The 14,462-nt window shown below is 34.3% G+C and overlaps 1 protein-coding gene across 2 annotated transcripts; it reads right to left on the bottom strand.

Moving 5' to 3' along the window:
- Positions 1–1,360: 1,360 nt before the first annotated feature.
- LOC121419205 (cytochrome P450 4V2-like) lies at positions 1,361–14,462 on the bottom strand. Of its 2 annotated transcripts, XM_041613563.1 has the most exons (13): positions 14,302–14,462; positions 11,656–11,858; positions 11,124–11,242; positions 10,462–10,547; positions 9,609–9,802; positions 7,527–7,596; positions 6,277–6,403; positions 5,197–5,376; positions 4,773–4,875; positions 3,843–3,977; positions 3,189–3,368; positions 2,639–2,847; positions 1,361–2,573 (listed from the first exon to the last, which is right to left on the bottom strand). In XM_041613563.1, the coding sequence occupies exons 2-12, from the start codon at positions 11,831–11,833 to the stop codon at positions 2,684–2,686; spliced, it is 1,536 nt and encodes a 511-aa protein (XP_041469497.1). In that variant the 5' UTR covers positions 11,834–11,858; positions 14,302–14,462; the 3' UTR covers positions 1,361–2,573; positions 2,639–2,683. The 2 variants fall into 2 exon arrangements, with proteins under 2 accessions (XP_041469497.1, XP_041469496.1); XM_041613562.1 differs by having other exon boundaries at positions 1,361–2,847.

The raw sequence follows: 14,462 nt of genomic DNA, 5'->3' as shown, positions 1-14,462 counted from the left end.
CCGGTAAACTTGCCATTGTGTCCGGTAATTACTTATGCATGGTTGTAAAGAAGATTTTTGGCCAAAAAAAATCCACCATTCTATAAAACAAATGATACACAGGTTTCTTCGTGCATCTACTAAGCATGCGGTTAATATAGTCTAAATCCAAGTTACCTCATGCTCACAAATCCCACCGCATTACTATAACTACAACAAGCATCCATAACTATCTTATATACCCAAAACACATTCACACTCAATCATGCGAAGACCTCAACGTCAAAATGAAAAGATAAAGAAAGAAGGGGAAATGAAAAAGAAAATTTCTGCATGATTTCTTTTTCTTGATTAACGCTAAGTTCTTGTGATTTTTTGTCACGTTTGGAGCTCACTTATTATACTTTGTTTCATAGCTAGGTTGAAATCATTCCCAGTAACTCTCCATAACCTCTCCACTCCCATCAAAATGAATGGAAATGCGTTACAGATTAAAGGAAAGTTCATCTTGAATGTTTAAATGAAAGCAGAATTAAGAAAAAAAAATAATGGTGAAGCTTTGATTTTTAAAAATCCGTTAAAGACTATATAATGGAGTAATGATTTTTTTTAATTCTGATTTTGTGTAGTAACAGACATTCATCTCTCTTCCGTTTAATAATGCTTCTTCCTTCTCCTTCTCCCCGGTTTTGTCCTGTCTATATACACGCTTTCATAAAAATATGAAATCACATCATAGTTGATCCTCCCCACCCCAAGAAAAATGATATCGCAGATGACATTCATTGGTCATTGAGATTGATAACATCTTTATTGAGAGATGTTAGTAACGCTTAACATGCTAAACATTTTAAACAATAAAGAAATTAATGTAAAATATGAGATAAACTCTTGTGACTTGATATTTCAGTCATAAAGCTGCTTTTTTAAAGAATATGTTGGCCTAGTGCAATGAGTTCTATCAGGTCCTTCACCCTATATAGAAATATTCAAACACTGGTGATGTCCATCATATCATATTTTTCCATTATGCAATTAAGGTATAACACTTACTCGCTCGATATAAGAGCGTGAGCTGTGAATCAATAAGTAGTTCTGCTATCATACTTTCTTTAAATAAGCTAGATCAGTTTGAGGCAACTGTTATATAGCTACATAGAAGTACATGATAACAAGGGTTAGGAATATATATCAAAGTATAAAACAAGCAGATTCAAATCCATGTTAAAAACCTATTCAATCTATTTATTATTATTTTTTTATTTTCATTTTATTTGGGGGGGGGGACTTAAAAGCCTTAAATTTACCTTCGCATATGAAGCCACTCAACTGTCTACATTCTACTGTGAACTATACAATGACTTTATTATTATTTTTGCTGAAATTCCTTCTCTCTAATTCATCCTCGAGGCGTTTAGAGACATGTTTTGTGATAAGCGCTATAGAAATAATGTTAATTGATATTATCAGTGCCGTAAAGTTGAGCATAATCATAATTATTGGTTTGTCTCAAATTTGTCAGATTAGCCCTTACATAAATTTAAAGCGTATATACAGACTAGCAATTATTGGGTTCGAAACAGAGCGTGTCTACCCCAGCAATGCATTGATTTGGACAAATATACACATGGCGCTAAGTTTTTTGATACAAATTGGATAATAGATAAGGAAATCGTTTCATTTATGCGCACATCAGGTTCGATATGAGGAATCTGATTTAACACACTCACTAATTTTGTTTTATTAGGCCAACACGATATAGAGAGAATTCTATTTTTTATAGAATTCGGTCATGAAGACATGGAAGAGGAACTCTACCATCAAAATAATTGATGATAATGGTGAATGAAATCATACACAAATGATATTGTGTTATATGGGAATCAAACTGCAGAAATACAATACATATTTCATATTTATAAAAATAGAAAGAAATATTGGTAACGTTATTGGTCCCCTTATTTATATAATTATTACAAATGATGTGCTGTTTGCATATCACTTTTTTGTGTTCACGTGAGAGACTTGAAACATTTCTGAGGGTAAACAAAAGCACTGAAAATTTCAATTCTACCTTCTTCACCAACATTTGGTAGAGGAATTTAGCAAACTTCAATATATATGTAACTTAGCTAGTTTCATTACTGTCACAATACCTGTAATTTTCAGAGACAAATCAAATCTTCTACATGCATCAATGATAGAAAAGGTCTGTACATAGGCATGGATCGAGAATCCATGGTCTAGTGTATGATTGCTTGACCCAGGGTGTGATACTGATGGGGGGGGAGGCGACCACCCCTATGACATTCCAAGAAAAAAAGTATTTACATCTCTATGATTACCTCTGTTATCCAACTGAGACAAAAAATAAATCATCACCACTAGTTCGTCCTTCCTCCTATCACTATACCCAGGTGCAGCCTTGGTTAGACTCGATCCATTCATGGAGGGGGGGGGGGGCAAGCATGAATTTGTTAAAGTCAATTTAAAGTATAAAAATAATTGCCTTAAATGATGACAAAGTAAAATGTCCTGGCTATTCGAAATATTTACGTGAATACAGTGGAGTATATCACACCGCTTCATTTTAGTTAATATTATGGTAATTAAATTTGAAATAAATTTTCTCGCGGCAAGTAACAAAAAGTTTTTCTTTTTTCGATTTTTAGAAATATTTTGTCATAATTGGTTTTCGCTTGAACTACTTTCTCAAACTGAGATTAACAAGTATATTGCCCTCTGATGGTCGCAAGATTAACATTCCGGCGGGTTTGGCCTCTTCCAGAGTCTGAAGTGATTTGATAGAGAACTTTCGAAGGATGTTGATCAGGATAACTTTGTCCTCCATCATTGCAAACTTTTGACCTGTTGATATAGGGAAACCGAAGGTAAAATCCGAATCATATATCGATATCATGTGTACCATTTCCTCTTTGAATATTACATCAATAGCCCCAACAATCTCTCTATATTTTCTTATATCTCACTTCCTGTAGATTTTCATGCTTCACCAATTAGAATTTTGATATTTTCGATATTTTACATCCTGAACTTTCCAATGTCCCGTCTCTTAAATACCAACATTCAGACACTACAATAGTCTAACAGTCATTCTAGCATATTTAATTAATGTATCAGGGAAGAAGTGTATGAAAATTATGTGGCATTGTTTTAATATAATTATATGTTTTATTCATTTTTCATACCAATGCAGTTTCTTGGTCCTGCAGAGAACGGAATGAAGGCAAAAGGGTGTCGCTTAGCCGAATTCTCAGGTAAGAATCGATCAGGGTCAAACCGAGCTGGGTCAGGAAACTGTTCCGGGTCACGATGGAGGGCATTGATTATGAGAAGGATTGCCGCTTCTTTGGGTATTACTTTACCATCTATATCAAATCAATGGGCAATGACGAATATATAAGTATCTACATGATCTAGAGAAATATGAATTCATTGACTTGAAAACGGATTAATTTGTTATTGAGGAAGAGAGAGAGAGAGGGGGGGGGGGGGTAAATGCCAGATCAATACACTGTTCATTTTGACAAGTTATTTTATTTTTCTCTTTAATATAATCATTTAAATCTTATTTTTATTGTTTTTCTCAAAATTTGAAGAGTTGAACATGTTGAATAAGGGTGCAGCGTATGATGGGTCAGGAAACAATCTCTATTATAAATTTTTTTTAAATAACTCAATAGTGGAATCATCAATGATACCCCGATATAATAAGGACATGTCTCCGCCAAAAGTTTTAGAATTTTGAAGGTAAGATGTTATTTTTTACATCTAAAGTAAACTTATTCGATCTGATACGAATGTAGATCCCAATCTGTTAACTGAAACGAATAAACCCTTACCTATGACTATGTCCTCGTCAAGTTTCCTTGCAATGCCAGGCACAGGTGGGGTGATACGGAGTGTCTCCTTAACAACACGACTCAAGTATGGTAGCTTAGATAGATCATCTGAAGTGACTGGTCGATCAGATTCGCCTTTAAATAAACAAGTAGGCCTACATGTTATCACAGTTATTAAAACACGGCCCGTTTGTTGTGGAAATTTAAATTTCATTTCATCGATATCAAAACGAGAGTGAATGTTAAACCAGCTTCTTTCGCAATTGACCGTGTGACCGTTTGCAAATCATTTTGGTCGCAGTACATGTATATTCTGTGATATATAGGCATAAAAACCACTGAACTCGATAAAGTAGTAGAAATGAAAGGAAAAAAAAGAAATGAAATCAATATATATATATATATAGCTCTGGGGAACCTTGATTTAAGCTACGCCTACCATTGTTCTCTTCATCCATTTCTTTACAATATATATATATATATATATATATATATATATATATATATTATATATATAGCGGAAGAAATTTTCCAAAAGCCTCGTAACACTGGCGGTCATTCATAGTTGTGAGGGTCCACTTCGTAGTCATTTTTTCCTCTCTCTCTCTCTCTATATATATATATATTAATGAGGCAAAGTGGTAATGCATATCTAGTTCCAACAGTTTATTTTGTAGTCCAAATTTTAGTCCAAAAAGAATGAAATGTGTATAGCAAGCATTCCTAACTTTCACTTCTGCAGATTGTCATATCTATAGTCCCGGAATTCAAGGACTAGCTATATAGCTTATTGTGTTCCAGGAAAATTATCTGAAACTTCTTTAAGAGTAAAATTCCGTCTTAAAAAACAGAGATACACGTGGTTATGTACAAAAATAGACAATGAAAAAAAATAGGATGGAAATTACAATATTCTTTGGAGTGACGTACCAAAGACTTCATCTATTTCGTCATGCAGACGAGCTTGAATCTCTGGATACTGTCCAATATGTAAGATAGCCCAACTAACTGCTGCAGATGTCGTGTCATGACCCTGCAAGGGAGAAGCGCAGAAACAGTATTCGTACGTTTTAACTATGACGCAAGGACTGTCTTGTGTGAATCTTTTTTTTTATTATTTCAATTCAAATTTCGAATGGTCAATATCATTCATGTCATTGCCGCCGAGTGTATTTAGAACCGATTCTATTATTATTTTAGTATTATCCAAGGCCAGGATCTGCAAAGAACAACTATATATAGGCCTTCATTAGGAAATAAATGTTTGTGAGTGATATTCTAATCGTCTTTATAATAAAAAAAATCGAATCGCAAAGAAATTTAATGTCGATGATGTATCATGATTATCCCTCACCTCGAACATGAATGTATCTACTTCCTCTCTGATGTCTTCAAGAGTAAAGCTGGGATCTTCACGGTGCATCTGAAGAAGAAGATCTAGGAATGCGATTCTTTTGCGTTTTCCAGTGATTGACTCGCTTTGGTCTGTTTCACTTTTATTTGAAGGAACGTGATGGAGTCTCTCCTGAATCATCTAAAGATGCAAAAAATAAACAAAAAGCAAAAGAATGAACAGAAATAACAATTTTATTATGTTTATTTATTTGTGGGGGGGGGGGCAGAAATAACTATTTGTATTCTAACGGTTGGATGGAATTCTAATCTGGTACGGTAATAAATGAGTGCATATCAAGTTTTGCTAATATATTTTCAAAAATAATATTGTTAGGTGAATCAACGGATAGATTTGTTACTTACCTTTTATTATTGGCTAAATATTATATTTAAATTTGTAAATTCAAGAACACCTTACCAAATGTGGATTTATTTAAAAGTTTTGTGAAGAAACAAAAGGAAATTGAGCATCACCTAGCCAAGAAAAGAAACAAACTCACTGTACACTTTAAGAAGTGGCGATTTGATATATGATTTTTCATTTTAGATACAGGTAGTTCCCCCTTTTCCATTCTCTTTGTTTTTGTATCTTAAATTGAGACTTGTACAATGCACAGAGTAATATGCTACAAATGATTATATATGTAAATCCATCTCGATGTGTATTCCTTATAGAGTAACCTGTATTGTCAAATGTTTTATTTTGATTTATGTCACCCTTTTTATCTTTTCATTTATTTTTTATTTTATCTCTGTTTTGTGATTTTACTACTTTTGAACTGTTTTAAATAATTTTCAGTTACCTGTAAATATTGTGATTATATGTGATTTTGAATACCAATAAAACACATAATTAAAAAAAAAGTTTTGCTAATATACCGTGATACACATTTTTCTGTGAAACATTCTGAATTTGCTGATGCACAATATTGGTGAAACACAGGTTACGCGGAATCGCAAGTCAAAATATAAGTGCCTTGAAAAACTAATGATATATCATTAACATCACAACTTTTTGTCAGTATATGCATATTATTACCTCTTTGGTTACTTTATGAAGGACTTTTAATGATTTATCATGCTCCTTCCCTACTCCTAGTTTGTTATAAAGCCAGTCTGACCACCACAATGGATTCCTCATTCGACGAATAACAAGACGACTCATACTGCTCAAGAGGGGAAAAATAATAAATCATGAAAACAGTCTGATTGTTCTACGTTGCATTAAAGGACAAGTCCATCCCAACAAAAACTTGATTTGAATAAAAAGAGAAAAATTCAACAAGCATAACACTGAAAATTTCATCAAAATCGGATATAAAATAAGAAAGTTGTGACATTTCAAAGTTTCGCTTCATTTCACAAAAACAGTTATATGAACGAGCCAGCTACATCCAAATGAGAGAGTCGATGATGTCATTCACTCACTATTTCTTTTGTTTTTTATTGTTTGAAATATGAAATATTTTGATTTTCTCGTCATTGTCATGTGAAATGAAGTTTCATTCCTCCCTGAACACGTGGAATTCCATTATTTTTACATTTTGTGCTTCAGGCAAGGAGGTCCCAATCGTCAAATTCGTAAAAATTGAAATATTGTATAATTCAAACAATAAAAAACAAAAGAAATAGTGAGTGAGTGACATCATCAACTCTCTCATTTGGATGTAACTGGCTCGTTCATATAACTATTTTGTTAAAAATAAGCGAAACTTTGAAATGTCATAACTTTCTTATTTTACATCCGATTTTGATGAAATCTTCAGCATTGTGCTTGTCTGATTTTTCTCTATTGATTCAAATCAACATTTTTCTGAGGTGGACTTGACCTTTAAAATATTAATTACAAGCTAGCGTTATAGTCATTTTCCCATTCAAATGCAGGGAGCAGTTTTAAATCATTACTTTAAAGATTGTTTTCATAGGGTCATTTGAGGACTCGGTGTAAACATCAAAATGATACAAATATAATGATTATAGCGATAATGATGACGATGGCGTCTTTACTTGATGATAAATGGACAGTATATGCATTGTGAATGAAGTATGGTAGCATCTTCTGTCATAAATGTTCAGGAATTAGTATTATTGAACTTTTTCTTGATGAAAACATTATGATCAGTATGTTTAGGAATTTTATTCGAATGGGACCCTCAGTATGATTTCATGAAGGTTTTCATGTATCTCACAGCCACTGACTCTATCATGTCTATGAAGCCCTTGGTTTTTTATTGTCGGAAAATTTCTGTTATCATGGTATTAGTAATGGTGTTGAATCATGTTACGTACTTATCAACGGCTCGAACGTATTCATTCTCACTGTTTTCTTGTGCATTGGTCCGCTTTCCCATGGCTGTATCTAAATATAAAAGATATAAAAAAGGAATTATTATTTCATGTTTTATGCAACGAGTACTTTGGGTGTCATTATTTGTTTCGTTGATTTCCTGTCTGAAAATGGCTTTCAGCAAATTAATTTAATCAAGTAATAAGATATTAATTGTTCTCCAACAATACCGCAAGGGTAACACAGCATTGAATCCGGGCGGGATTCGAAGCCACGACCTCTGGTTTACTAAATCAGAGTCATAACCACGAGATCACCGGGGTGTCCATAGTGAACTGAATTCAAGCTATCATAAAGTTCATAAGGTACTATTTGTTGTCGAAATGAGTATATTATATAAATGGAAATTTGCATTTTTAAATGGCATTGAACATACAAAATATAACATAGAAAAGGAACATACAAAGTCAAACGCTGACACTGAAATTTATATCAAATCAAAGGAATGATTAATTCGCTGAAGGCACTGCAGTCGGCTAGTGGTCTGCCTATAATAGGCAGACTTCACACAGCAGTTGCTGCGTTATAGCAGCGTTATACCCACTATACCTTTGTGGTATATTGTTGGAAAAAATGAACATCTTATTATACTTGTCTTCATCACCCAACGGATTAATCAATCATTTGATAAGTTAATTTAGCATACGAAGATTAAGAAGGGAATCCAACATTGGTCATAAAATGTTGAGTGAGAGATGATAAAAATAAGTTAAACAGAATAGGGAAAGTTTGAAAGAAAACGGACAAGCAATACGAAAGTTGTTTAAAATTGAGATCATAAATTTCAAATTGGCGACTGGATAAGTTATAACAACTGATATATAGGGACAACTTTCCGCATGCATTTGGCCATGACTTCGTTATCAAGGATTTGAGATTTCCTCCTACCTATTCCCCAAAAGTAACACAGATATCATGTTGTTTATATCCTAGTGAAAACAAAAATGTGATTTGAAGGCTTTTGATAAAAATACTAGTTTAGGGGTTTAGCCATTTTGTGTTGGAGTGTAAAGAATACTTGTGACTTATCATTATGACATCACCAATAATGTGACCAATTTGAAGTCTCCATTGGAATATTCATTACCAATTTCAAGGGCACCCTCAATTTCAGATTGATATCCCCTTTTCAATTGCCAGATTTAGGGGGCAATCGCGTCCCTTTTATTATCCATGATATATGGAGTGGGTTCCATGTGCCGCTAAACAATATTTTTCTTATCAAAGAAAATTTGAATAAATTATTGACCTACTTATCATGACTCTTCATTTAAGAAATCCTGGTCATATCCCCGCTTTGTCTTGATCTTGCACGAGGCGAGTTTTATAACATAATGGATGATGAAACTTTATAATCATACATAAAATTTATCAGGATATTCACACAAACCTTATGAAGATTATGGAAGGTCAATTCCATCACGCAAACAAAACGATAATTTTACAGGCAGAAAAGCAAACAACCATTACATTAAAAAAAATATATATATCATAAAAATCGGATCACCAAGCTGTGTAAGGCGATGCGTCGGCAATTTAACGTTTCACCTATTTTCACAATTATGTACTTCATGGGTGGTACGCAAATGAGGGTTTCCATGATGTCACTCGCTCATTGCATTTCTTGTATCTTATAATTTAACATTTTTTATCAAATATTTACAGTTTACCTCCATTATCAAGGGGAAATTTTAGCTTGATTCATCGAGGAACAAATAAAATCACCATCTCTTATCATTCATCATGTATATTGTATTTTAGTTGAACATTTCTCTATCGTTAAAGTATAGATTAAACAAATATCGTTTGGCTTCTCCATTCTTCCAGGATGTCGGTAAAATATGACTTTAATTTCTGAGAAACGCTAAAATGTCATTACTTTCCCTTTTCACATCAGATTTTGTGAAAATTGTAATCGTTAAGTGTGTGTGACTTTTTTTAAGCCATGAATCAACTTGTTTTGATCACCATTCATGACAATGGTACTATGCTGCAAATGAAAGAAAGAAGCTCAGTCGAATTACCACATATGATATCCAACACGCAATTCGTGACCAGAGGAAAGATGTTGATTGTCTGGGATTCCGTTGCTAATTTTTCGAGTTTATTGACCAATATGAAGCTCTGCTCATTAAACACCTCTATGAAAGATTGTAGGATGGAGAAATGAAAGGTTGGAGTGAGTAACTTTCGTCGATATGCCCACTTCTTCCCTGAGCTGCATGTTAGAAATTTGTAGATAAACTATATGATATACATGGTTATAATATCTGGATTATAAGTTGATATAGGGTATGTTAAAAAAAACAAAAAAAAATCATGGAAAATGGTCCTCAAAATCACAAGGCAAATCGCAACTGATGATCTTAGGCCCTTGTATCGGTCACAACATTATCCGGAGACGATATCTTCATGAATCCCCCACCCCCCAGTATTTTAGGAACAATGACGTAAATGTTCATCATAAAAAAAGCCCGGAGTAAAATGCACCGGGAAAATGCATCAAAAACAGGACCAGTTATTACGACACAACATAGTGCAAGGGATATAGTTTCAAACTTATACGCAAGATTTTGAGATAAAGCGTTATAGATAAAGTCCAAGAATCTCACATAAAATTTCAACAAATATGCTTTAAAGTGGATATATTTGTAAGAAATAACGAATCTAACACGAAAATGTGTCTTAGCAATATATTTGGTTATTGCTAACTTGCTGTTTACAGATATAGAAATGATCTCGAAGCACACTTGCTTGTAAGATTCACGCCGTCCACAAAGTCATGCATACAATACACACGACTTACATTTAGTATTGAGCGATGCAAGTGATATATTATTCTATATAGTGATTCCTAGATCCTTAGTTAAATCTTACCTGGTAAGAAGACCCTGTCCTAGCCATGGTTCCAAGCATTTATACTGGACTCCTTTACCCATGTGGTGACTGCTATTCATTAAAATCTGCAATGTGGATATAAATGAACGGAGCAATTAACATGATTAAAAAGAAAGTTATCAATCTCATTATACCATTGAATCGATCGCGGGGGCGTCATGGGTAAAATGACAGTAATCATGGTATTAGGGGGTTTGAAAATGGGGGAGGGGGTTTGACCATGCAAAAAATCACGGTCAGATGGCAATTTTTACGTTTTTGTTCCCAGTTTTGTAAAAGTGTGTGTATGGGGGGGGGGGGTTGAAACCCACCCAGCCCCTCCGCGGCCCATGAGCAAGCCCCCGCCTTTCGTATTCCATGGCCTGAATAATAAAACTGCGATGGATCCAATTGATTAAACAATTATATTAAATTCTTTCCTCTTTAGTTGAGGCCAAAGGACCCAACAAAAAGAGAGACATTGCATGGGGTCAATGGGAGGTAGATACACCGGGCATCTGGGCATGGCGGACGAAGGTGATTCCCCCTTTTTGTTACTCGGAGAAATGTAGAAAATATACAGGCCATTTGTCACTTTCATCTCGATAATGATAGGGGGAGTGTAAGTATCGTGGAATAAAAATGCAAGAGAGAATACCGACCTCGCTGTGCTTGCTACTGATGATCAAAACAGCAGGTGATGGTCCATACCATACCCTTATTAGGCCTCCAGATTTCTGGCGATATTGGTCATGTATTTTCCTCCCGAGCAAGTAATTTTCTGCAAAAATAATAAGCAATGTAAAAAACAAAATCATTATGAGACCCATGCACTGCGTAATAACGGTATTACGATGTGGGTAACGGTGATAATGGTAATGTGGTATATGGACCAACTATTTAACGCTCTTTTATATGAAATGAAAGCAGATGTTAGTAATCGAATTTGTTCTGGCCCCGTATCGCTCCTAATTCTTTCACTTGATTACCCCAAAATATGTATACTCCGAAATGTATGAAAGTAAAGAAAGAGTTGTTAAAGGTTACAAAAACCCTCTGATACACCTTTATTTTTCATTTCATTAGATTAAAAAAATTATCTAACTTTTTTCAGGTCATCTTGGCCCACTATATCAAAATACCTTGGTTCCTCTGATATACGTATTTTACACAAATCAAAGCTGTTAAACATACCTCTAGCATCGCTCTTAAATGATAGTAGATTGCCGAAGATTGGCACTGCAGGAGGGCCCTCAAATTTAGAGATGAGGAAGTAAATACGAAGGAACTTTGCGATGTAGGAAGCTAAGAATACAGAGAGGGCTACAAGGCACACACTAACACCAATTCCAGCGGGTAGCTCAGCCGCCATCTTGAACAGTTGAAAATAAGTTTGTCTGAAAAAAAAGAATCATGCCAACATTTATTGGATCAATGAAACAAACATTATTGCAAATGTTGTAATGTGAAATTGGCTACCCCTATTGGGTTGTATCAGGCTATTTAAATTTGCTGTAGTTTGGTGAACAATGGCTATTGTTCCGTATTGTTCAAAGTGTATTCAGGTATTCATTGAAGCATCCTTGGATATACTTGGCTGGGTTGATCTCTTGACCAATCAAGAGTCAGTTGGGGGTAGCAATAATGTACCCCCAGTAGGTATAGGAGGCTTTCTTTTCAAGCCAGCTAGAGCACAAATTTGGCGGGAAGAGGGCAGAAGAGATTGAGCTTTTGAAGAAGAAGGTTGTCTTCCCCGTGTCAGTTTGAGTCAAAGTACAAGTGAGTTAATTATTATTGTTATTATACTACTGTATACTTGTAAACTTTGTGTAATCATGTATTTTACTCCTACTAAATAATTATTGATGCCTACTGGATGATTTTATATGTAAACTGACATATTTTATGCCTCTGAAGTTAAGATTTTTATAAATGTTTTTACAAATAATGTAACCCACTTACCATCAGATCCATTTCATGATGTTCAATTGTTTGTTCTATTTACCAGAGTAGAGTAACCTAAAGATATTGAGTAGTGGGCGGTGAGTTATTTTAACTAATTGGATCGTATTGCAATAAAACCTGTCTTTTATTGTGTAATATTCAGGAATTGTTTCTTTTGCATTTTTATCCAAACTGCAGTTTAGTTATGGATGATATAAATGTATATTTTTATCAAACCTCATGTGTGAAGCAAGAATAAAGAAATGTCATATTGAGACTTATAGTCATCATATTGTGTAAACTATTTATTGAAATAATTGTAAGTTATCACATGGAATAAATGTTGTACATGGGCCATATGATGTTATTTTATCAATATATATTTACATTGTATTTTTATTATTCTTTGTCTCTGCAGCGAAGCTGTTTTTCGTAGAATAAAATACCTGAACACCTGCAAACTAGTCTGAGCTTGGCTTTCTTTCACAAACATAATTGATGAATCCAATAAAATGTAACAAAAAAATGATCTCTGATAGATCAAAAAATAAATATTTGGTTATCTTATCTTCCCGTGTGCCGTAGAGGGAGGAGAGGGGGCGTATGTGGTATCCTTTGCATAATTATGACTGTATGAATGTTTTGCAGACATACTGAATGATTGAACGAAGTATATTCATCGAAAACGCATAGGTTGTTTTGAAATTTGTTAGGGAAGGGCCGAAGGGGTAAATAGTAAAATAAAACAAAACCCTTATCTTATGTCTATTTCATTCTTTATTCGAAGTGATGTGACAACCATGCAAATAATTTAGTTCTATTATATTCAGTATATTTATAGTGTAAAAGACTATTCCATAATGTGTTCATCAGTGTTATTATTTTAGTTTCTCCATTCTCACTTTCTAACAGAAACTCGTAGACATTAATGAAATTTAGTTTTATTCTCCTAAAGAAAATGTGTAGTTATTATACTATAAATGAGTTAGGCCTTAATAAACAGATATTATGATTCCAGAATGAGTTTATATTTGAAATATTTGAAATATTTATCATGTTTATTAGATTATGGAATTAATGTGATTTAAAGTCTCCTATAAAGGGATGAAATTGTGAATTATGCTGTCCCAACTTACCTTTATGTTCCATTAACGGCCGCAATGATTTTGTCTATGTCATTGTATCTTGAAATATAAAGTATACCTCTATGTTTTGTACAAATATCCTCTGCTTGAGCCCCCCCCCCCTCCACACACGCCCACACATTCACAAGTGTATTAAAAAGATGCTTTGATTGGTTTATGATCAAATTTATAACCAGCTTTTAAATATAATAGTATCATATATAAATGGACGTGTTATAACCATACTCTCATGATGCAGGTGATATAACATTTGCAATATGCTAAACGAAGGGAATTGTCATTGGCAAAATCTTGTAAGGTTAGAACAAGGATATCTCCTTGGTTAGAATGAGCGCGGGAACGCCGTAGCGGCCGCGCGAAAGATTTTGCATTTTTAAAATGCAAAATTGGACAATTAAGCACCTTGATCGCATTTATTAATCAACGCATTAACAGTAGTATCAATTATTTGATAAATATGTTGTTGCTGTCTTGAAAAGTGGCGAGGGGGATGATTGTACATGCCGACCCCCTCTCCGAAAAGTGGGGGATGTATCCCCCAGTCTTGGTCTGCCCCCTCCTACCAAAGCCGTGCACTGCTAAATATAATGGAGTCTTTGAACCCAAAAGCAAGATCTTGTACCCTCCACCGGACAGGATTTGTATGGTGACCCGAGAAAACGAAGTAAAAAGCAGGGGAAATATATACTAACATTTACTATATAATAATGGTAGACAATAATTGTATGAAAATAGAGCATTATACACTTACAGTTTAGTAGATAGAGAGATGTTCCCGCATGATGGCAAAGATGGAAATATTTCAGCCAAGTACGAGGCAATATATAGCAAGCATGCACATCCAGGGAACGCACAGCGCAGATCAAAGTTCACCGGTTCCAAGGACTGCAATGCAGAAGAATGGCCAACATT

Source organism: Lytechinus variegatus, chromosome 7 (assembly GCF_018143015.1).
Source record: "Lytechinus variegatus isolate NC3 chromosome 7, Lvar_3.0, whole genome shotgun sequence".
Lineage (NCBI taxonomy): Eukaryota > Metazoa > Echinodermata > Echinoidea > Temnopleuroida > Toxopneustidae > Lytechinus > Lytechinus variegatus.
The sequence above is the reverse complement of the archived record's forward strand: the minus strand, read 5'-3'. Positions and strand labels throughout refer to the sequence as shown.